The sequence below is a fragment of the Panthera uncia genome (assembly GCF_023721935.1).
Source record: "Panthera uncia isolate 11264 chromosome E2 unlocalized genomic scaffold, Puncia_PCG_1.0 HiC_scaffold_19, whole genome shotgun sequence".
Lineage (NCBI taxonomy): Eukaryota > Metazoa > Chordata > Mammalia > Carnivora > Felidae > Panthera > Panthera uncia.
The window spans coordinates 31,092,219-31,115,449 of NW_026057588.1; the positions used below are offsets into that span (position 1 = coordinate 31,092,219).

General features: G+C 53.5%; 2 protein-coding genes across 5 annotated transcripts in view; one reads left to right on the forward strand and one right to left on the reverse strand.

Annotated features, from left to right (window-relative positions):
• Positions 1-1,188: 1,188 nt before the first annotated feature.
• LOC125915954 (guanine nucleotide-binding protein G(o) subunit alpha) lies at positions 1,189-7,815 on the forward strand. The gene is made up of 3 exons (XM_049622047.1): positions 1,189-1,972; positions 5,148-5,363; positions 6,365-7,815. Exons 1-2 carry the CDS (start codon positions 1,825-1,827, stop codon positions 5,333-5,335), a joined length of 336 nt encoding a protein of 111 aa, XP_049478004.1. The 5' UTR covers positions 1,189-1,824; the 3' UTR covers positions 5,336-5,363; positions 6,365-7,815.
• A 2,380-nt stretch (positions 7,816-10,195) lies between these two features.
• The window catches only part of AMFR (autocrine motility factor receptor), a 43,979-nt gene continuing 30,943 nt past the window's right edge, over positions 10,196-23,231 (reverse strand). For 2 of the 4 annotated variants that reach the window (XM_049622037.1, XM_049622039.1), the window contains exons 10-14: positions 22,551-22,654; positions 17,489-17,623; positions 15,690-15,773; positions 12,461-12,645; positions 10,196-11,824 (exon numbers count right to left, since the gene is read on the reverse strand). In XM_049622037.1, coding sequence (XP_049477994.1) covers positions 11,677-11,824; positions 12,461-12,645; positions 15,690-15,773; positions 17,489-17,623; positions 22,551-22,654 — 656 coding nt within the window. In that variant the 3' untranslated portion in view covers positions 10,196-11,676. Of the gene's footprint in view, positions 11,825-11,851; positions 12,359-12,460; positions 12,646-12,709; positions 14,422-15,689; positions 15,774-17,488; positions 17,624-22,550; positions 22,655-23,231 lie in introns of those variants that run through there. The other 2 variants (XM_049622038.1, XM_049622040.1) reach the window with 2 other exon arrangements.

The following is a 23,231-nucleotide window of genomic DNA, read 5'->3' on the forward strand; positions in this document are numbered from 1 at the left end:
CCAGCCCTCAGCAGGGAGCTTCCGTTCACGCGACCTCCGCCCGTCCTCCTCTGAACAGGCCCCGTGGCGCCAGCACCCCCGAGTGCAACGGTGCACGTGACAGGCCAACTTTGGGGGTGCTGAGAATGGAATGTGCTGGTTGGGGCCAGGAGGCTAACAAGGTCATAGCTGTTTACTGGTCCAGCAAAGAGAAGGACAAGGCCGTTCACTGCGGCTCCCAGAGTGGGTAGTACAACCATGCCAGTCGGCTGCAGGCTCCCGAGGGGCAGCGGAGAACTTGTTCCAGCGACTGGCCTTAGCCGTCGGCACAGGGTTTGGGGCTGGGACTCTCACAGGTCATCGGTGTAATAACGCGGTCATGGGAGAGCGGCCGGAGGCGCACAGAGCTGGTCGTGGCCCTCTTCCTGTCTATTCCTCTAAAGGCCGTAGACTGCTCATACTAGCCGGACGAACCATTGCGTTTCGTAAGCTCTGGATCTGGCCCAGAGCCGGGTACACGTCTCTGCTCTTCCGGGCCCCAGCTCTGTCACGTCTCAATGTCCCCTCATGCTTGATGAGGCTAAATAACACGAGGCAGGTGATGTGCTGGGCTGGGTTCTGGCAGAGTGGGGCCCGGGGAGCAGTGGTGGCCACTCCGCCGTCTTCCTCACTGCCTTGTGCTCTGATAGAGGAAGGTGGCCATGGCGAATGAGCCAGAAGCTCACTCAGCTCTTACTGCTTGCAAGGCCCCGGGGATGGGTTCCTCCCCCACGGAATAATGCCCAGTGATGCCCACACCACCTCTCCGCAATGACCTGTTTCAGTCTTACGACAGAGGGACAGTGTAGCCTGGAGTTACCCATGGAGCTGAGTGTGGGATGGATAAGTTTCCAGGGCTGGGACAGGGTCCGAGGGGAAAAGGAGTGACTGTCCCTTTCCTTGGGAAGGTACGTTTCACGGAGGAACCACCTTCCCGCGCAGAAATGGCTTTGCTCACAGAGAGACGTGCTCCCCTGCATTCCCAAGAAACATGACCCAAGTCTGTGTGCCCGGTCCTGAGCAGCACAAGTCAGTGCTTGCCCGGGGCAAAAGGCTATTCCCCCTCAGGTTCTGCTTTAATTGGAGTGCCCACGGTGGTCACTCGCTTGCTAAATGGACTTCTGTGTGCAAGGCAGTCCTTTGTGTCTGCATTGCTTCAAACTGCTTGCAGGGTCAGACATGGCTGAGTTTGCCCTGGCCAGAGGAAGTGCGGTCCCCCAGAAGCCTCCCAGGAAGCAGCCCGGGCAGGAGCATCTCCCCAGAGAGGTGGCCCCCGAGGATCCTGGCAGGAGCCTGGCATGACCTCCCCTCCATCCACAGGAGGGGTGGAGAGTCACCGTCTCCACCCACAGATTGGGCCCCAGAGGAAACACCTGGACGGGAAGTGCCGAAGCCCTGCTCTCGGGCCCCAGTCCAGCACCGCCTCCCCCGACCAACACACTCCCACCCACGCAGGCAGACCCTTCCGTGGCGGGGGACCGTGCGATGGGGACAGTCCATGTCGCCCTGTCCTCGGCCCCACCCGGGGAGCCACGGCTGTTCCCAGCCCGGGCTCTGCCATCAGCCCCGAAATGATGGTGTCGGGTGCCCTGAACGCCGAACTGGGCAGCCCTGTGCTGTGACGGGTCACGGGACTACTGTCGCCTTCGGAGGAGCCGTGGGGGCACAGGAGCCCCACCTGAGCTGCTGGGCAGCCCTGTTCTTCTCTCTCAAACCTAACTCTCTTCTTCTCTTTCCCTGTCTCCATGTCTGTCCCTCCCACTGTCTGTCTGGCTCTCTTTCCCCCCGCTGGGGCTACAGAACCGCATGCACGAGTCTCTCATGCTCTTCGACTCCATCTGTAACAACAAGTTCTTCATCGATACCTCCATCATTCTCTTCCTCAACAAGAAAGATCTCTTTGGTGAGAAGATCAAGAAGTCACCTTTGACCATCTGCTTTCCTGAATACACAGGTGGGTGTCGGGGAGGTCCCGCCTCCACCAGGGACCTGGGCTCTTCCAGAGCCACGATCCAGAGCCCGGCTGCCCCGTGGGCTCGGGGACAGGCTGCCTGGCCAGCCCCCGCCGGCCCTGGCACGCGGGCACCTCTGCCCCAGTCGGGCAGGGGTGCAGAGAAACCCAGCAGGGTGGGGGCCTGTTTGGCTTTTCCCGGGACACAGCCCTGGGCATGGTGGGAAATGGACCCACCTGACCCATTTGTGTTGCCATCAAGTGACTCGAGAGCGACTTGACAGGAGTCAGGAGGCAGGACAGGACCACAGGCTTCCCCTTACGTCTTGTGCTCACCCTCTAGGAAAGCTCTCCTGCCTTCCCCAGTCTCACCTGTGGCCTCCCCTTGCCCCTGCGCTGGGAGGCTACTGGACCACACAGCACCTTGCCATGAATTAGAAAGGGTGAACTCGTGGTCTGGGAGGGGGCCCGGGCTGCTTTTCAGCCCCTACCTGCTTGGGTGCACTGTGCCCAGCCAGGTCCTTCCACCCCTCGCCCACCACACCCGTCCCCCTCTCCGTCCCCTCCCCCATAGCTGCCGTCCCCCTCTTCCTACGCCCCTGGCCCTTTCCCCAAATCAAAGCACTCCAGCTCTCTGCAAGCCGCCTCCATCCCTGCCTGCCTTCTTCCGCCTTCTCTGGGGAACGCACCTTCCCTCTCTTCAGGCTCCCAGGAGGAGGCATCACAGATCCCCACGAAGAAGCTCTTTCTGAAGGGGTGGGGAGGTGTCCGGCTGTCTCTCGCCGAGCTCTGGGCCGCTGCTAAAGGCCGGATCGGTGCTGATGGCATACCATCTCTCCGGGGACTGGGAAGCTTCCAGGGGCCCCTGGGGTGGCGACAGAGGAGGATGTGTCACAAGTTGGCTCAGCCAGGAACGCACCAACTGATGACCCTGGAGAGAGATAAGGGCATCGACTCGGCTCCCAGGGCTATCCGGGTCCCCGAACCCAGCCAGATTCCAGAAGAGATGAATGCCGGCCCCTCCATCCATCTCTACTGTGAGGAAGAGTCAGCTCACTCTTGCGTGGGGAGGAGGGCCCATCAGCTTGTTCGGAGCACAGCCCGTCTCCTCACCGATACCCCACACCGCTTGGGAACCTGCAGGGGCCCAGCCCAGGGTGCCTGGGGAAGGAAGGGGTGCGGGCTCCGTCTGACAGACGTCTGCAGCGCAGTCCCCCGTAGGCGGGGTGCAGGCTGAGTCCCCAGCAGCTCCTGGGGCCAGACCGCCCGCAGCTGTGGGCAGGTTGACCACCGGTGCCCCGCCTTTCATCTGGGCACCACAGCGGGTAACAAGAACGCCTAGCGCCGAGGGCGGCCATGCGGATAGATGGAGCGGAGCTGGGCGCCAAGCCCACTTGCCACTGTCAGTAGTGTTACTCAGAGGATGAAAACCAAGAGAGGGGGAAGCGGTCGCGGAGGCTAGAGGGAGTCTGGGGGGCGGGCATGGGACGAACCGGAAGGGCCCGGGCCGAGGGGGGCCCTGCCTGTGGCCAGTCTGGCCAGTCTCTCGCAGCCTCAGCTTAAGGTCCGTCGGGACCGATTCGGGTCTTTAGAAAGTTGTGGTGACCGGAGAGGGGCTCGGTAGCCACAAGCCCCAGCAGGCCTTCTCGGGCCAGTGCCACCTTCTCGGGGGCAGGCACAACCCTAAGGCCCTCCCTCGTCCCCAGGGGCCCGCCCTGTGGGACCCCAACCTGGGACACGGTCTGAAGAGTGGTCGGTCTTGGTGCTGCGGAGCACGGGGCTCTCGGTGCCCCCAGAGAAAGTCAGCCTCTGGAATCCAGAAACATCTGAGTTCTCCAGGGCCTCCAGAGAATCCAGTTTGAGTTCACACACCACCATGATGGATGACAAATGGTCACTGATGCAGCGGTGCCATGAACTGCCAAGGCCTGTGGGACGTAACACAAGCCGGAAGGCGGGGGGGCTGGTGGGGGCCGCGTGTCCGAGGCAGGCTCGAAGGGACGGCCGGACTGTGCGAGGTGCCATCTCAGCAGATGCTACGAAGCCACAGCTGGGCATCCCCACCATCTGGACGGGGCCCCTTGGGGGTTCTCACCTCCATCGGTGCTGATGGGGTCCACCCTGGTGCTGTGTTCACTAACTTGATGTCTTTGCTACAGCCGCGCCTTTTGCCTTTGGTGCCCTGCCAATAGTGGGGTTGAAGAGCGGCCTCTGCCCTGACCCCCCCGTCCCAGACATCCCCAGCCCCTTACCTCTGACCCCTCCTATTTGCTAATCTGGCCACAGGACCCCCAAGCCCCGGTCCGCCCCTGCGGCGCACACCCCCCAGCTGGAGAATGGGGCAGGGCAGACCAAGGTGGGAGGGGAGGGTCTCTCATCCCACACCCTCAAAATAAGATCAGATCATTTCCATGCTGGCTAGATCCTGGCTGCACTGATGAAAGTGGGGCATCTTCCTGAAACGGGTTTTAGGCAGTTCCACGTTTTGTGATAATTCAAAGTTGTCTACAGGGTGGAGCCACAAAGGTTTGGGTTGTAGCTGGATGGACAACTGTCCTTACGTTACCCACAGAAATCCCTGCCGGGCCCCAGCCAGGATCAAGGGGATGGCCAAGGGACTGTGGAGGGCAGCGAGGCCCAGTTACGCACCGCAAGCCCCCTTAAACTTCCCACCCAGGGGATACCACTGTTCCCACATCCCAGCCCCGCCAGGACGCCTCTCGGGAGAGAAAGCCCTGGAGGAAGGAGGCACGGCCAGGACCCCGGGAGCCCTGGGTCACCACCCTTCAGGGAGCTCTTCTATCAGACTTCACTGTCTTGTTTGCCAGAAGTAGCGGGACTGGTTTAGATCACGGGTGAGTGTTGTGACTGTCAGCCCCAGGGCCCCAGCCTCGGTGTGCTCATCCAGAAAGCAAAAGAGGTGACCTGTGGCCCTCGCCTCCACAGGGCTCCTGGGTAGATCCAGTGTGAAAACAGAGTAAACGGCCTGAATAGGGCAAGAGCCAGGCGAACGCTAAGCTGACGTGGTCTTTAATGTAAAATGCGGCCACGCCTTGGGGTAAGGACCCCGTCTCGTCCCGCTTCCTGGACAACCCGTGACCCACTTCTCTGCCTGTGATCCCAGCCTGCACCACCGCGGCACTCACCGGGGCCCCTGCCCTGTTCTGTCTTGTTGCAGGCCCCAACACCTATGAGGACGCGGCCGCCTACATCCAAGCACAATTTGAAAGCAAAAACCGCTCACCCAACAAAGAAATTTATTGTCACATGACTTGTGCCACAGACACGAATAATATCCAGGTGGTATTCGACGCTGTCACCGACATCATCATTGCCAACAACCTCCGGGGCTGCGGCTTGTACTGACCTCTTGTCCTGTATAGCAACCTATTTGGTAATGATTCCGGCACTCAGAAAAGCTTGCGCGTACACACACACACACACACACACCCCACTAACAAATGCAAGTTGGTAAATAAACTTTAAAAAGGTATAACAAGACCTTATATATATACAGATATATATTAAAAATTCTTTTTAGTTTGTATTAGAGCGAGCTTCGGACAGAACTGACCACCATCCCATAGACCATCAGGGGTTTTCTGGGACAGCACGTGAACAGGCACGTTAAAGCGTGCACACGCTCTCACACACACGTCGTGATGGGGGTCCATCCCTTTCCAGAACGGCCACGTGATTTCACTCTGAGACCCATTTCTGTGAGCAGGGGGCGGGCAGAGAAAGGCCTGCCATTAGTCTGGCTTTTCTGCTTCCACCCGCTGAGGCTGCGTTCTCAGTTCTGTCCTGCTCCTGGGCAAATTCCAAAGCCCTTCAAAAAATGGCCAACGCCCTAGGCATCTCCCTACCCTATACTCCCAACAACAGAAAAACTAAGGATGCTTCTCTTTTGGGTGGCGGTTGTTGTTAATCTCAAGAATTTAGAAGAATCATTGCTCCGACCAACCCACTGTCTCCTGAGTTTTCTTTATTCATGTTAACAAGGCGAGAGAGTCGGAGAATGGGAGACTTGGCCTGCTTTCTAGAAGCAGCTGAGGGGAGGGGACACTGAAACCATGGCTGAAATTTGCCTGCAGAGTTGAAGCCAGCCCCCTTGAGAAGGGCTCTCCTCGTAGGGAGCAGGGGACGGACGGCCCGATATGGAGGCCTGACCTGAGTCAGAGGCCTGCGGGGTAAGGCCTCCCAGGGGGCCTGGGCCTGGGCTGGGCTTCCTTGGGGTTCTTAATCCCTGCTGCAATGTGGCCCTGTCTTGCCCTACCCCAACATTATTAAAAAACATTCTAGGGTTTTTGTTTTTGTTTTTGTTTTGGTTGGTTGGTTGGTTTTTGAAATCAAAGAAAATGGTCAGACTGGACCCCCTTATCTCTCTCTCTACAGACTGCTTCACGGACTCTTTGCTGTTGACGTTGATCTCCTGGTAGCATGACCTTTTGGCCTTTGTAAGACACAGCCTTTCTGTATCAAGCCCCTGTCCAACCTACGACCCCAGAGTGACTGACGGCTGTGTATTTCTGTAGAATGCTGTAGAATCTGGTTTTAGTTGAGTCTTTACATTTAGAATTTGAAAGGAAAAAAGAAAAGAACATTTCTCATGTGCTTTGTAGCTTAAAAAAAAAAAAGGAAAAAGGAAAACTCACCATTTCATCCATATTTGTCTTTTTTTTCTTTTCTTTTCTTTTTTTGGAAATAAAGCAGCATACACATCTGCACCCGCACCGCGCCCCCCCCCCACCCCTGCCTGCCACCTCTATCCCCAGCATAGAGGGGCCCCCAGTGCACCCGCAGAGCCACCCCTCCTGGGGGCTTGGGTCCCAGGGGAGTGTGTTCAGGTGGCGCTTCCCAGGGTGCCCCCCACCCCCATGCCCTGCCCACCACCTGCTCCCTCCAGGTTTGCATAGGAAAAGCACAGCTCTGACTGGCCAGTAGCTGCCAAAGAGTACCGAACAAACATATATAAATAGAGCCCTTACAGACAACAATTTTCCCACAACCTCCTTTCTACAGATTCCCTTTATGATTTTTCGTTATTGTTTCCATTTTTGTTTTTATTTGTGTCCCAAAGAGCACGATGTATCACATACCGGCTCAGCTCTCATAGTCTGGGAAACGGGGTTGTGGATTTTTTTTTTCCTCTGACACTTTTGCTTCTCAGTCTCTCAGAGACTGTGTGTGCGCCCCTCTCCGCCTTTTCCTTTGTTTCAGTGACCTGTGTCCGCTCCTTCTCATGTGGGGATGTTTGTGCTGCAGATAAAAAGAACAAAAACAAACAAAAAAAATTTTTAAATACCATGAGATGGAAAAAACAAAAAAAAAATTTTAAAAACAGGTGGAATGTAGTGTTTACACGAAAGCCAGTTTTCATGATCAGTCCTATGTCATTTCTACTTTGACTAGTATCCAAACCCCAAACCTCTTCACGGTGTCACTTTTAAGACTTACTATTTGCTGAAGAAGACCAGTCACGGCCATTTCAGATAAAGAGGAGGTGAAAAGACAAAACACACAAAAAAATCAAAAATATGGAAAAAAAAAAAAACTTGAAAAAAAAGGAAAAAAGAAAAAAAAAAAAAGCCCACGGGTCTTTCTAAGCCTTTCTATTCCCAATCGGTGAGGTTTCTGTGATATCTTACACACTGCCAGTCTACTTCTCTGACTAATGGAAAATTCATGTGTAGCTCAATAAAGAGAATGTTTGTCTGTATTCTGAGTCTCTCACCCTCGGGCTTCATTCTGACAGGAGGGGAAGGAAGGGTTTGACTGGGCCACAGACACTGGGGAGGCTGGCGGGTAGGGCTGTAGGTACCAGATAAGGACCTTCTCCCCCCCCCCCCCCCCCCCCCCCCCCCCCCCCAAAACCCAGACCTTCTCCATATCCACCTCCCCCCTCAGTGCGGCCACCAAGGGGAGCCAGCTGAGCACAGCCACCTGGGAGCAAGGAGGGCCCAGCGATCGGCCATGTCCACCTGTGGATGCCCTCTTCCTCCTGGCCCCGGCTCCTCCTCACCTAGCTGGTTCGGGAGGAGGGTGGAATTGAGGGCTAAAATGGGAAATAAATGGTGGGGGAAACAAATGGAATGGCAGGTAATCCCAAACCTCCCGCTAAGACAGGAACTTGTTTCTTCTGAACCAGTGGTTCTGCAACAGGGGGGGAATGGGTGGTCCTAAGAATGAGGCCAAGTTGCCTGGGTCTTCTGCACCCAAGGGGCCACACCCATCCACTCGGACATCTTTAAAAATCTCCCTTCCTGTGCCCGGATACGGGGCACCCACCACAGGCGAATCGCACAGGGCACCTGAGGTCCGCACAGCCTGGCACCAGGAGCCTGATTCTCCTCTCCTCCAGGCTGCAGGCCCCACCACCTCTCCCCTAAGCTTACCAGGTTTTTGCTGGAATAACCAGCCAAGTGCTCGAGGCTGGGACCTAGAGGGGACACAGCCCAGCAGAGTCCCTGTGTGGTGTCCACACAAGGATCGCTTGTCAGCCAAGCAGTCGGTGGTGCCACAGCCATCCAGGGAGACGGGAGGGCCGGGAAGAGGTCAGCTCGTCGGACTCCTCTCCACGCACCAACAAATGGCAGTTGCCAGCCAGGGAGGCGCTCTTGCTGGCACCCCAAAGGGTGTTTCAGATTTAGTGGGGGTGGCAGGAGAGGTCTGTTGCAGACAGCCTGGAATCACAAGAGGCTGTGTGCAAGAACCGATCGGGCACCCTAGGCCTTCCTCCGCCGGGGCCGAGCCTCCCTTCCAGTGCTTTATCCACCCGCAACCCTCACCCCCGACCTATCCGCAGGGGGCTGCCCACCACCATCTTCCGTCACGGCAAGGTTGCCATCGTGGCCACAAACCTGACAGGACACCGGTCGAGGGGGCAAACCAGGACAGAGACGGAAGTCAAAGGGCACCAGGACTCTCTCTACCTGAATTTCCCCTAAAAACGAGCCATCTTCTAGTGTTCTTTCCTAACTTTCGAGTGAGTTTTGTAGGTAAAACCAACAGGTATCTTTGCCTTATCTCCCTTAAAATGGAAGTCAGGAAGCATTCGGGGGCAAAGAGTGCAGGGAAAGACCAATTCAATTAGAACAAGGAACATGGAGGCAGAACTCCTGCATCACGGCTTCTAGAAGCTCCAGGAGTGCTTCTAATGTGCAGTCGGGTTGGAACCACTTCTAACCTAACAGGAGCAGGGGCGATGAGATGAGAGACAGAGGCTTCCAGGTGATGAAGGGCCTTCCACGCAGGCGGGCGGTTACTCCTGGACAAGCTCGGCAGCAGGGCCTGGCTCCCCACTTCAGCGCTCGGCTTGCTTTCCACCCCCGAGGGGACATCTGCTGGCTAAAGATAAGAGAGCACACATTGTCTATACCGCTCCGGTGGGAGGGAAATTAGGTCCAAGCAGCCACCTGGACACCTCGGATTTATAGTCGCACAAGACATTCACAAGGACCACTGTTCTGTGGTTTGGACAAGCCTCCAACTTCGGGAGCGGGGGGCTACTGAGGAGAAGCTAAGATGTCAACAAAACAAGGCCCGCAGGACAATGGAGGGAGCAACACAGACCACTTGCAAAAGAGCCCAGAGAGGACAGAAGAGGGCAGAGGGCAAGGGCAACCAGCACTCACCACACCGCCCGGTCAGGCGCCTTGTTCTCAGCCGACAAGCCTGAACCAGCAGCCTGCCCTCAGCTCCCAACGAGGGTGGCTCTGAGCACAGGGCAGGCACCCTGAGCCCGGGGACAGCCAGGACACGGAAGATATAATGGGCTGGGGACGGGACCCCACCCAATGTAACAAGACCCTGGCCTGGCTCCCGCCACCGCCCTTAGCATCTGTCCCAGATGCCCCCAAGAAGCGACAAAAACCGAGAGACCGTATGGGGCCCAGGATCCTTTGCTGTCCAATTGCAAAACCTATGGGTGAATTTAGGACTGCTCTTCTTGGGTCATTTTAAGCTATGGAAGGCAGGTCTCCGCCTTGATCACGGTCATGTTGCTATATTCCAAGGTCCTAGGACCCTCTACCGTGTCTCAACCATTCTCTCCTTCCACACGTCTCCAACTAAGAACACGTGGAATTAGGGTCATCGTTAATGTGTGCCACCTGCAAGGTGTAAGGATGGGAAAAACTCTCCAAAAACGGTACACAGAGAATCAAAGTGGGGTCTAACTTTGGCACCTCTGATGAAAACTGCCTTAGCGTCCAGCCACACACAGCACACTAGAAGAGTTTGCTTTTTATTATTATTATTGTTTTACAATAAAAACAAATAGCTATGCTCTCAGCAAAACAAAACCATTTTTTTTAAAAATCACAGAAATTTACTAACAGCATTTCAAGGTAAGGCTTTTGAAAGATTTATTCAAATAAATTATCTCGGCCTAAACATTTACCCATTGTTCTCTTCAATTACGTTTCAACATTCCGAAAATGTTCAGTTATGTAAAATACATTTAACTTTGCCAATCATTTTAGATAATACTGGATTCTTCCCCGAAGGACTACCATAAAACTATGCTTTCAAACATTAAAAAAAAAAAAAAAAAAAGTAATCCAACAGAACATAAAACTGAACTATGTAGCCTATGATTGCGTGTTTCAAATCCTGAAAGTTAAATGTGGGAAGAATTTGAACAGGTTCAGGACCTGGGTCCGCTCCGAGGCAGATGGATTCAGCATCTTACCTTTCTATGTTTAATTAAACCAACAGGAGCAAAGTCATGAAAATGAAGGGCTCTGGGGAAGAAAGATAAAAAAGATCTCTTATTTCTTCAAGAAAGCCCTCTAACAGTGACTTGCTCAGTTTGTAAGGCTCTCCTTTTCTATAAAGGACCAAACCCACAGCCCCTGGCATTGCCTAACTGACTTGACCAAGGAACTAGAACCATAAACCAAAGCTTTGCTGCTCAGTCCTTTCGGGGCTGGCCTTCCCCAGGTCTGGAACACAGAGGGGGGGATAGACTCTCAGAGGTACTCGTGAGCCCCAGGAGCACCAGTGGTCACGGAAACAAAGCCAACTTCAGACTGGAGCTCGGCAGTCAGTCCCCGATGTCCTGGGACACAACAGGTCACCTCCTCACACTCCGCAGCCCCAGGCTTTCCCCTCCTCTGCTCTACATAGCAAATCAGGAGTCACTTTTCCGAGATGCCCCCACCAACCCAGGGCTCTGGCCCTGCTCGTCTGGCCTCCGTAGCGTTCTGAATGCCGCCCAAGCGAGAACAGCAGCTTGACGACAGAAACCACCCGGCGGTGGAGTCGGGCTCACGCTGCACATCTCCGCGTGGCTTTTTATGAATCCTGGCCCCCCCTCACCTTCCTGCCAGACTTGGGGCTAAAGACACCAGCGTCTGCTGTGACCTCCACAAGCAGCAGTAACCCAGTAGTCGGAGCAGCCTGCTTCAGGGTTTCCTGGCTGCCCTCTTCCACTCGGCTGCCCCGCCCCCTAAGAAGTCCCGTCGATGCCAGAAGAGATCATGCCTAGAGTTAAAATGTGCAGTGTTTCTAATGGGAAGAGAAATGTCACATAGAAAGTATTACAAAAAAGGATTAAGTTTGTCAGCTGTCCAAACACTATTAAGACCACATGCTTTATACAGCGGCAGCGCAGCCGACCCCTCCTCCGGCGGCGGCAGAAGCAGGGTCGGGCCTCTGTGGCGGCGCGCTGCTCGGAGGCGGCAGCGGTGGACGGCGAGGAAGCGCTAGGACGTCTGCTGCTTCTGGAGCCTCCGTTCGGCGGCCGCGGCCAGCATCCTCCGACGCAGGGTCACGGGGTCAGAGGCTGTGCCTTCTGCCGAGGGGCAGCGCTCCGAGGCCGAGTCGACTTCAGAACTTCTGTTCAGGAAACGCCTGCAAAACCCAAAGGCCTCGCGTGAGGGACGAGGGACGCTCTGGGATACACACACACACGCAGAAACACACAGCTTCCCGGGCACCTTCCTGCGGTCACCTGGCACCAGCCCGTGGAAAAGACACCCATCCCCGGACAGAGGGGCAGAGGCTCCCTGCATCGGGGAGGAGGCCTGTCAAGCGGCTGTCCGGCCCCCCTCTCCACCGGCCACCACGGGCCCACACCTCCAGTGGCAGGCCCAGTGGCCAGGAGGGCGGCCTGGGAGCGGACACCGGGCCGGGTCGGCCTCTCTGGGCCTGTTCCTTCAGCCCTGCCTCTCACGTGGATGCAATTAGAGTGCTCCCCTCGAGAGTTCAGAGAAGCAGAAGCACCGCTGAGGGCTCAGAACACACGGGCACGCGGGCGCTCTGTGCAGGTGTGGCCAAAGGCGTCCACGGGAGCTCACTGGGGGACACCAGTCAGGTCCGGACCCTTTGCTTTTCCAAGAGAGGTTTGGAGTCTGAACGTTTTGAATGGCTTTTCAATGTTGGAATCTGTTTAAAAAGGCAGGACGTGGGCCTGACGCGACGAGGGTCCCCGGGCCACTGGGTTGCGACCGGAGACGCGCGCGAGCGAGAGCCGGAGGGTCGACTTACTTGCGAGCCTGCTGCAGGAGGTCATCCTTCCGCTGGACCAGCATGCGCTGCCTCTCGTCCGCAGACTTGGAGAAGCGGCTCCCCCGGGCCTCAAAGTCCTCGCCCTCGCCGGGCTCCGCCTCCACCTCGCTGAAGTCCAAGGCCTCCTCCAGCCGAGGACTGAGGTCTAGGGGCACACGCTCGGTCTGGGCACAGAGGAAGCAGGGGGCCTCTGTGAGCACGGGCCGCCCTCCCGCTAGGACTCCCCGCCCAACCTGAGTGCCCCGAACAGTGTTCTTCTGCACCCACAGGGAGCCAGGCTGCCGGGTGGGGAACCATCGGCGTATGAATAATGGCCGGCGTGGGCTCTGGGAGGCCTGTGCGCCACTAAGGACAGCACCCGACTCACGCCAGATGTTCAAGATTAGTGCAATTTTTTGTAGATGATCACCGGTATGAAAAACACAGACACCTTGAAACTGTACTCTCAGAAAACAATAAAGTTAACTCCAAGTTGATTTACATTCTGGGAATTTTTTGTTCAACTCTACTAATTGCTCTGAAACTTAAACAAGTCTTATCACATTTACTACACAAATTTTACACCCTCACTTGATTCTGAAAACAGAGGCAGGCAGATAAAAAAGGGTAAATTTTTTTTTTAATGTTTATTTCTTTTTGAGAGAAAGTGAGAGAGAGACAGACAGGCAGAGAGAGACAGAATGAGCCAGGAAGGGGCAGAGAGACAGGGAGACACAGAATCTGAAGCAGGCTCCAGGCTCTGAGCTGTCCGCACAGAGCCCGACGCAGGGCTCGAACTCGTTAACTGTGAGATCATGACCTGAGCCAAAGTCGGATGCCTAACCGACTGAACCACCCAGGTGCCCCTAAAAAGGGTAACTTCTAAGGATCTTTTTAAAAACAGATATAAGATCACAAGACTCTTTGTATAACAGGATATTAAAATGGGACTCTCTCGGTTTTGGCTAAAGCTCTGAACACTACGGCAATGCCCAGGCGCCCCACACACTTAGGCCAGTGCCTGAACATTGATGTTCCTGCTACCAGACAGACCCAGGTTGGCCAGTGTCAGCCTAGCCACCCACCTCTAGGTGACGAGAGTGTTGAGGTGGAAGAGGCTGAGAGACTGGCACATCTGTAAGATTTCTTGGCGTGTGGCACCTGTTACGCAACCTCACCACCCTTCCCTGCCTTCAGTCAAATGAATGAGGGGACTTCAAGACAGCCATGTGTCCAGACTCCTATTCCCTAGAGTTTGGGGGCCCCGGGGGACTGGTGGTGACTAACACACGCAAGGAGTCGAAGAGAAAGACACCTGCTTGTGGCAGATAAAAAAAGGGGAGCGAGTCCAACTTCCACCGACGGTAAGGCCCCACTGTGTGTCCTTCGGGGCGGCCACAGATGCTGGAGGGAACCAGCCTGAGGTTGTTGAAACAGACCCGGCCCAAAGGACCGCCTGGAGGGTGATATGGTCCCCATGAAGGGAGGGATGGTCAGAAAAGGCCAGCCCGAGTTCTGAGGAAGGACAGCTGAGGCTTCTGCCGCTAGCTGGGACAGGGAGATGGGTCAGGTAACAACTGTGATACACTCACACGTGTAGCACATGCACACACACGCATGGTGGGGTCATGTGGCCTGTCCTAACCCGCCCTCCTCCTGAGCCCGACCCTGGAGGAGGTAGAAAGAGCAGCCGGTAAATGGGGGAGATGAAGGAAGGAAACGGATGCGCACCCCCAGTTCTGCTGGCTTCCAAGCAGGCCTGAGCTCAGGCCGGGGACAGGCCGCATTCGGTACCAACCCGCACAGCCAGTGCCACGCTTGTGCTACACGGAGGTTTTACTAACCGGACTGTTATCCAAGAACTTCTTACTTGGGAATGACTGGAAACACTATACAGCGCGTTCCTTGTGAAGTACATTCCCTTCACTGTGCTAGGAAAAGTTCAGACATCTTCCCACTAACTATAAAAACAGAGTTAAGGATCAAGACAGAAAGTGAACGTGCTCTACCCCGAGGGGCCCCCAGCCAGCCCAGCACTCAAATCTAAGCTGGGCCTGCTATCCAAAAACCCGGGAATGCAAAACCGAATTCCTTCTCCAGAAGCCAGGTACCACTTTACGAATGCTGCACAATCCAAATATGGATTTGGGTGTGAAAAATTTAACTCAGCAACAGATCTGAGAGAGTCTTAGTTTCTAGGGCTTCCTGTTTGCAGGGAAAAGCACACGAGGTACGGGGTGAAAGCAGCTTCCATGTCACTCACCCATCAAAGCAGCTGCTTCAGGAAGAGCAGCGTCACCCTGAGCAACACCGCTGGACAAGGCAGCACCAGCGTCAGCCCCCAGCCCCGTGTGTGGGAAACCCCACGTCACAAGCACAGAAGCACAAAGACGGGGCTATCTGGGGTATTCTCCGGTCTCAAGAAAGTTTCTGGAAAGTGTGGTAATTGATTAAGCAAATGGGAATTACAGACAAAGGGTGTGAACCAGAACCCCCACAGTGGGGGGCTAAGAGCATGGGGGAGGGGGAGGCCTCTGCCCTGGAGACCAGACAGAGGAGCTGCCTTTGGAAGGGACGGCCACCTCGACTCACCTAAGTGGATATCCAGGCCAATCTGGCTCCCAAGATAACCACACTCCTCCCCACCCACACACCGCTCAGAGGGTCTCATTGGCGTGAAGTGCACAGAAGCACTTAGAAACTCTGAGTTGGCCAAGGGAGGTGTTGGGGAGAAGACTTCAACGATTTCAGCTCGAGACAGCCGAGCCCCAGTCAGCCCCTGTCTGGGTTCAGATGAGTCCGATCACCCAGAGTCCTGCCTGTGCCCAGCTTCCCCGTGCCCCTCCTAGGGCTACTGCTCAAGGTCAAGATGGCAGGGCTGGCCCGGGGACAGCATGACTCCGTTCTCCCCCAGGTCCCAAGGATAATGCCCAGTGAGTGGGTGGCGGCAGGCCCTAGGTGGAAATGCAGGCCATGGCGTGGGCACAGCCGGGTTTGCTAACCTGACATACCGGAACAATGTGGCACGAGGCCTTCTTTGACACCACTGAGGCCTCATGCACATCAAAGGCAGGACTGAAGACCACTGCTGGGCACGACAAGACTGCCCCCGGTCCCATACACACTCTCTCTCTCTCTCTCTCTCTCTCTCTCTCTCTCTCATACACACACACACACACACACACACACACAGACAGACACACACACACCCCGCCTTTGCACACCTTACCTGCACAGAAGCTTCTCCCTCCTCCTGGTCTCCGTTTGGCCTTTCTACAGGACTGTTCAGTGCAGGCCTGATGCCATCTGAGCGCTGCAAGAGAAAAAGCACCACAGACCGTACAGAGCTGCTCAGGGGCTTATGGAACAGGGCCGGAGAAATCCTGGGGTACAGAGGGAGCTCCGGTCCCCAACGCTGTCTGGGCTTTTGACAGAGTCTGCAGCAGCAAAGAAATGAAGATGCTACTAAGATCGAAGAGAAGACAAGGGCGCCTGAGTGTGAGTCTGAGTCATCAACTGGCACCGCATTCAGTTTCTCCTCAGTGACAGTGACTGGACGGTGACAAATTGACAGCAGGTAACACTGACTGAACGCTTGCAGAAACTCAACGTGACCATCTCGTTTATCTTAACACCCTATGAAATAGGTACTGTCGTTCTTCTCATTTTTAGGCAGTCTGAGATCTTGGCCAAGGCCACAGATGCTCTGGGGCCCTGCCCATCTCCCTGCAGGTCCTGCCACGTCAGCGCGGGCCGGCCAGTTTCTGCAATTCATTGCCTGAGAGCTCACTCTGGCTGCACAAGGTCACTCTGAGCCCCACCCCCTCAAGCAGCCGTCAACCAGCAGCTGACGGGAAGTGGCATATAAATGCCCCTGCTCACTGCCACTTGAGAGGCCCCAGTGGGATCAAGCCCTAGGCATCCATGACAGTAACCTGCCGGGTAACAAACCCTTACTGGCCGCCTTCCCCGCACCGCCATCTCACAGCCCCACCTGCTGCCTGTTTCCTGCAACCTTCCCAGATGAACCACTGGCACTCGAATCCTTGTCCCAGGCTCTGCTGCTGGATAATCCAAAGCCAACAGCCAGGTCAAATAGGGAAGGACAGATAAGGCAAGTCTAATGTCAGCCCATTTGATGCCACGCTCTAGGCTCATTCTCTCTTGAAAGATTCTCAAATTTTAGGATTTTATTAATAGATTTCTACATAGTCTTATACATGAAGTTGAATAATTTCTTGTTAAATGACTCCTGGTCATGTATCTATCCCCTGGTCCTGCCAGGAACCTTGTTTTGAAATGTTAATACTGCGTCAAATCGCTAGTATACATCTGAAACTAATATAACATTGTATGTCAACTCTATTCCAATCATAAAAATGAGAGTAAATAAATCAAATGTTAATAGTTCTTGTGCCCATCAACGAGGTTATATAATGGGCCAGGAAATGTGACCTTTTAAAAACAGAAGTATCATAGCTATTACAGCTAATGAAAAAAATCCCACCAATGTGCAAAGCCAACCAGGGACAGAGGGCATTACCTCCTAGAGCTGGGGGTCAGCTTTGGCCTGCAGCCAAATCCACCCTCCACCTATTTTTATGGATAAGTTTTTCCTAGAACACAGTCACGCACATCCATTCACACACTGTCAGTGCTATAGCAGCCACAGCTGAGATGCGACAACAGGAGCCACATGGCTCACAAAGCCTACGCCTATCTGCCCTTTACAGAGAAAGGTTGCCAATCCTCGTCCCAGAGTAACCAAGGTTATGACCTCCTGGACTGGCGAGGGCAGGCTGATGTGGGGTGTGCATCTGTACAAAAAATTACCCCAATACACTTGTCCTTGTCTTAATCTGAGCCTCTTTGATGGGTCTGTCCTCAAACTTTGGAAAGTGAGGACATTCACAGAGACCCTTCATCAAATCATGAGTGATATTCAATTAAGTAGCTAAAGAGTTAAACTACAGGATTAAATCTCTGTGAAGACAGAATCCACTTTTCATGCATAAAACCCCAGTGTACCTGTGTGGGAAAAGGTACTTGAATCCGTCCTTCTAAAATGTTGTCCGTTGTTATTTCTACCGAGCGTGTCAGCTGGAGGTCCTGCAGCACCAGGTGGTATGGCACCTGGGGAAACATTTCTTGAATCTGATGAGCCTGTAGGAATACAAACATGGAAGCCTTGGAAACGTTCACCTTCAACAGTGACTCCTTGGGGTCATGGTGTATGGCAAGCTCTGAGCACTGAACTCGGCATTCCGCCTTGAAAACACAGGCAAGGCGCCCCTCTATTCTGCAGATCCCCATCAAACCTCACTCATTCTAGCATTTTCCTAGGATGCCAAACAGGTAGCTGGGGACAGCCTCGATTTCAAAATAAAAAGAGCATGGAAATCCAGCTGGATCCCGAAACAGGTTCAATTAGAATATCCCAATTTTAAAAAGTGTTCATTTTAAAGCTCGGTATAATTCAGGTAAAAAAAAATGTGTTCTCCTTAAAGAATAATGCCGAAAAGGAACAAATTTCTGATACCACACCCGCATGGATGAAATTCCAATGCATTAGGCTAAGTGAAAGAGCCTGGCTCAAAGGCTATGCACTGTATAATTCCATTTATATGACATTCTAGAAGAGGCAAAATTAAAGGGACAGAAAACTGGTTAAGTGGTTGCCAGAGACTGAAGGTGGGGAGAGGAAGCAATTTTACAAAAGGGCACAATGGAATCTGGGGCGGGGTAGATGGAACTCTTCTATACCTTGAGTATGGTGGTGGCCACACAACCGTATGAATTTGACAAAATACACAGAATCGGATACTACGAAGGGTGAATCTACCCGATGTAAATTATTACACCACCATCAGAAAAAAAAAGATTATAAAGAATGTAAATTCGTAACACTAGAGCTGTAGGTTTCAAACCGCCCTCTAGAAACGTCTCAGAGTCCACGTGGGCGGGGCTCTGAGCAGCAGTCTGTGTCTAGGGGAAGATGGCACAGGTCTCCCAGCACACCACCACCCATACTTGCATCAAAGGCCCAGATTTTATTTTTCAGGTATGTACATTCATTTTGCAATGCTTATGTTCATGGTTTTATTGTGGAAAAGCCCCAATGATCAAAAAAACAAAAGAGCAGGAAAAATGTGATTGCTTTCGAGGCATAAGGAAGTCTACCACTGGGGTATTAGCTCCTCAGTAGCACAGCACTGTAACTGCAGAAGAAGGTGTCCAACATCAGGGCCTTGAGAGCAAAGACCAGGGTGAAACACGCACAAAGCTTCACTTAGTGTCTCACTGGGGTGGGAGGGCTAGACAGGCAGAGCCCAGCAGTGGGACCAATAGCCCCGCACTTCTGGGTCCCCTCAGGGTTTCTATGAACGGGAGCTGATCATTCCCCCCGCCCCAGGGTCAAATGAACACTAAGTGAAGAAGAGTCCATAAAAACCTAGACAATCAGGTAACATTCTTCTCCATTCTTCAACAGCTTCCCCCTCATTTCCCTGAGATTCATTTTACCAGACCAAAGCTTTTCTTCCAGAAAATCCAGTGAATTAAATATTGGATCTTTATAAAAAAGGTATGTTCTAGTAAACTAATTACGTTAAGAATAGGCTATTCCAATCCATCATGGAGCTAGAGAAAGACCAACCGGGGACTATCAGAGAATGCTAAACACACCAACTCCAAGAGTAATTCTTATTCCTAGAGGGTTATGTGCCCGTGATTCTGGCTTTTTTAGGGAGCAGGCGAGGTGATCCACCTGCAGGACTTCAACAGCTGCCAGACCCCAAAGTCCACACACAGAGCCTGACACAAGCCGGTGGGTGGCCGCATTAGGCCGCCACACTGCAGACCATCTGTGTCCGTTAGGTCGTCACTCACACACTCTGCTGACGTGGCCGAGCACTTCCCTGAGGAAGCAAGAGGCAGCAGGAACCCAGGACTTTTTCTGTTATTACTATGGTCAAAAACATATAACCATCCTAACCATTTTTCAGTGTACGGTAGGGCGAACCATATGCACATGACCGTGCGACAGATTCTAGAACTCTGTCATCTTGCAAAACTGAAACCCTGAGGAGCAACTCCCCATCGCCCTCCCCACTGGCCCTTGGCAACCCCCATTCTAATTTCTGTTTCTAAGAGTGAGACTAATTTAGAGACCTCATCTGAGTGGAATCCTGCAGTGTTTGTCTTTCTGTGATGGTCTTATTTCATTTAGTGTAACGTCCCGGAGGTTCATTCACGTTGGGGCACGTGATGAGATTTCCTGCTTTTCTAAGGCTGGCTAATATTCCACTGTATGCATGTACCACACTTCTGGAATCCATTCATCCATTCACCTGGCAGACACTCAGGCTGCTTCTGCCTCTTGGTTATCATGAGCCAGGCCTTCTACTTAAACCACGTCTCAACGAAGCGCTGGAGCTGCCTCCGTCCGCCCTCCTAACAGAGGCGAATGCCTCTCTCCTGACCCCACCCTCCAGCTTCCCGTCTTCCTCTTCCATCTTTACTTCCCTGTGTGCACCGCACTTTCCGTCTCTCCCTCTCTAGTGATCGTTCCCATTTGCACCCCAAGCATGCTTCCACATCTATCTTTACAGAAGACCCACAGGTACTCAAAAGAAGTGAGACCAGAGAACAGAACTCGTACAGCCATGCCCGTCGCAGCATGACGCACAAAAGCCCAAAGGCGGAAGCAATCCAAGCGGCCGTCGGCGGAGAGTCACGTAAGCAACGTGTGTGTGGTCTCCACACGACGGAACACCATTTGGCCTAAGAAGAAACTGTGACCCCTGCTACAACACGGATGAACTCGGAGGACGCTGTGGCAAGTGAAATAAGCCAGGCTCAGAGAGACAAACTGTGATTCCGCAGCTGTTCCTGGGCCGGGGACTGGGTGGATGGACCAAAGGATGAGAGAGCATGACTTCCCTGGATCCTCCTCTAGAGCTTCTGGAACTTGTGCAGAAGGGACCTGCTCAAAAACCTTCAAAAAAGAAATCTTAAAAAAGCCAAAAGCTCCCCTGATACTACAATCCTCGCGAGCTACCACTTCTACCGCTCCGCCCACTTTTACCACACGCTGCCAGCCCCGGTCTGTTTCTTCAGTGCCCACTCATTTCCCAATCTACCGGGAAGATCCCATCCCTCAGGCCACGGAAGCCGCCTGTTCCTCTGCAGTTAACCAACCGCCTCCATTCTGCCGAATCCAACACGTCCTCCTCCGACCTCACCTTCTAAGAATCCCCACGTGCTCGCCTTGCACCTTCTCCCGGTCTCCCTCCTCCTAGGTCACCATGTGGCCCCTCCCTCTCTGCCAGCCCTCGGCCCGGAGTCCTCTCCTCGTCGTGAGCCGCATCCTCTCCCAGGAAGAGACCCGCTCCCCGCCTCGAGGAGCACCTACAGACCGAGAACTCCCAAGCGTCCAGCTCCAGCCTGACCTCTTCGGCGAGGTCCAGATGCCTACGTGGCATCTCCATGCGGATGGCTCACCTCTGGCCGGAAGGAAGGCCGAAGCCCCGTCCTCAGTCCTGCTTCCGCCCATCTCGGTACACGGGCCCCCCAAAGCAAAGTGTCGTCCAGTCCTGTCGGCGCATCATCCCAAAGTGTCTTCAAGCCACCCCTTCTTTTCATTCTTACTGCCAACACCCTGGTCCAAACCACTATCTTTTTCACCTGCATTATTGCACAGCCCCCTAACTGGGCTCGCTGCTTCCATCCCTGCCCCTCTATAACCCAGTCTCTCAGAAGCAAATCATTCTGTTAAATGTCCTGTCAGTCCCCTGTGGGAGGAAAAAGGCCTTGAACAACCTTCTAATACTTTCACAATTAAGATCTACACCGAGCTGTGGCCTACTAACCCCTGCCATGACCGGGCTCTGCAAAATCAGCATGCATCACAATCTTGGTCTCTGACTCACTAGGCTCCAACCACAGTGACCGCTCTGCCACCAGGGCTTTCTCACCTCATGACCTTTGAGGGCTTTCTCACCTCATGACCTTTGAACCCGTAGGTTCCGCTGCCTCTTTTTCTCCCAACTGCCTCTTTCTCATCCTTCTTGTCTCAGATCAAGTATCAGCCCCTCGGAGAGAACTACTCAGACACCTCCGCTAAAATAGCTCTTACCTCCACCTCTGCCGCACTGCCGGCCTTACTGCCCTCAGAGCACTCACTGCCATCAGCAATGATCTTGTTTGTGTTTATAACCAGTCTCCCCGGCTAAAATCTACACTTCCTGGGAGTGGGGCCCACATCTACCCGGTTTGCCTGGCAGGTGCTATGCAACCGTTTACACTGCATCATGCATCGCAGGAGTGGGCTTTCAGTACAGATTTGTCAAGTAAATACATGAAGATAAAGGAATGAATGAACAAATGAACCAGTGCCTCTCTGAAGTACTGACCAGGCTTACCCAGGTCAGCCAGCAGCGCTATCTAAGCAGGACTAAGGCAGTTAGCATTTTAAGAGTCCTGCATTCATCATCACAATGAACACTAAATTGCAGTGATAACGACACATGTTTCTCTAAAACAAAAATACCCGCCATATGACAAAGTTTAGAGAAACACAAAGAATATTTGAACAGTATCCTTGAGCTAACAATATGTGTGCCTCCATATCTCAAGGTATATAGATACATGTGCATACCCACAGATGTGTGTGTGTGTGTGCATGCGTAAGCACGTGTATTTACTTATTTGGGGGGAGGGAAGGGGACAGGGTCAGGAAAACACATTTAGCAGGTCTCATACACCTTTTAATAAAAGGCCCATCATTCTCTCCAGTCACTAAGTCTCTAAATATTTTTGGTTAGCATCAAGGAGCATCCCAAGATTGGCCTAGATCACAACAGAGCGAACCTGGCGGTGCTCAGAAACAGACAGATGATCTGCCACACATCTAAAATGGAAGCTGGTTTCCAAAGCAGTTTCAAATTTGAAAACACATGAACTGAAGTTGTCCCAGCTACTACGTCACATGCCCCTGAAAATCCTGCTATTTGGCCAGAGTGAAGCACACAGTGCACAGCGGCCAGCCCCTCCCTGATCACCAACCACCCCGAAGCACGGCGGTCCTTACCATCGCATTCAGCTGGGAGTTGCTCGCCTGTGTAATTCCTAGGATGTTGGTGGTGTGCATCACCTCGACGGAGAAACTCGGCAGCCAACTTGCGATCCGGGACCCTAAGACAAAGAGAACCCAGCACAAGTTAGAGATCTCGTACCCTGTGTGATCCAGTCTGGGGTCAGCCGCTCGGGGACCCCAGCTCGTTCCACTGACGGCTTACTGTGTGCCAGGCCTTTTGTACCAAGGGTTTCACACAGATCAGCTCATTGAATCATCGCTACTTTTATACCCGTTCCACTCTTCTCAGAGAAAACTCAGTTCTCATGGTCTTTTGTCCTGAGGGCACTCAGAAGTCAGGTAACTTGCCCAACATCACACAATTATGGTGGATTTGCAACCAGACAGTCAGGTTCCAGAATCCTTCACCACTAGGCCCTCCTGCTTTCCAGACGCCCTGGATCCACAGGTCAATCTGTTCTCCACCTGGCACAGAAGGAAGGCTTTAAGGCTCTACAGCTGCTACGTGAGAGGGGCTTGTGCTCCTGTCACACCGTACACAAATACCACTCACGTGGAGACATCATTTTCACAATTATTTTCATAAGGTATTTTCTACCGCATCATCTGATTTAAGGACCTTGGTTTTCTGATTCGATTTGAAATTCTTTTCAAAGAGTTCGACAACACAGGCTT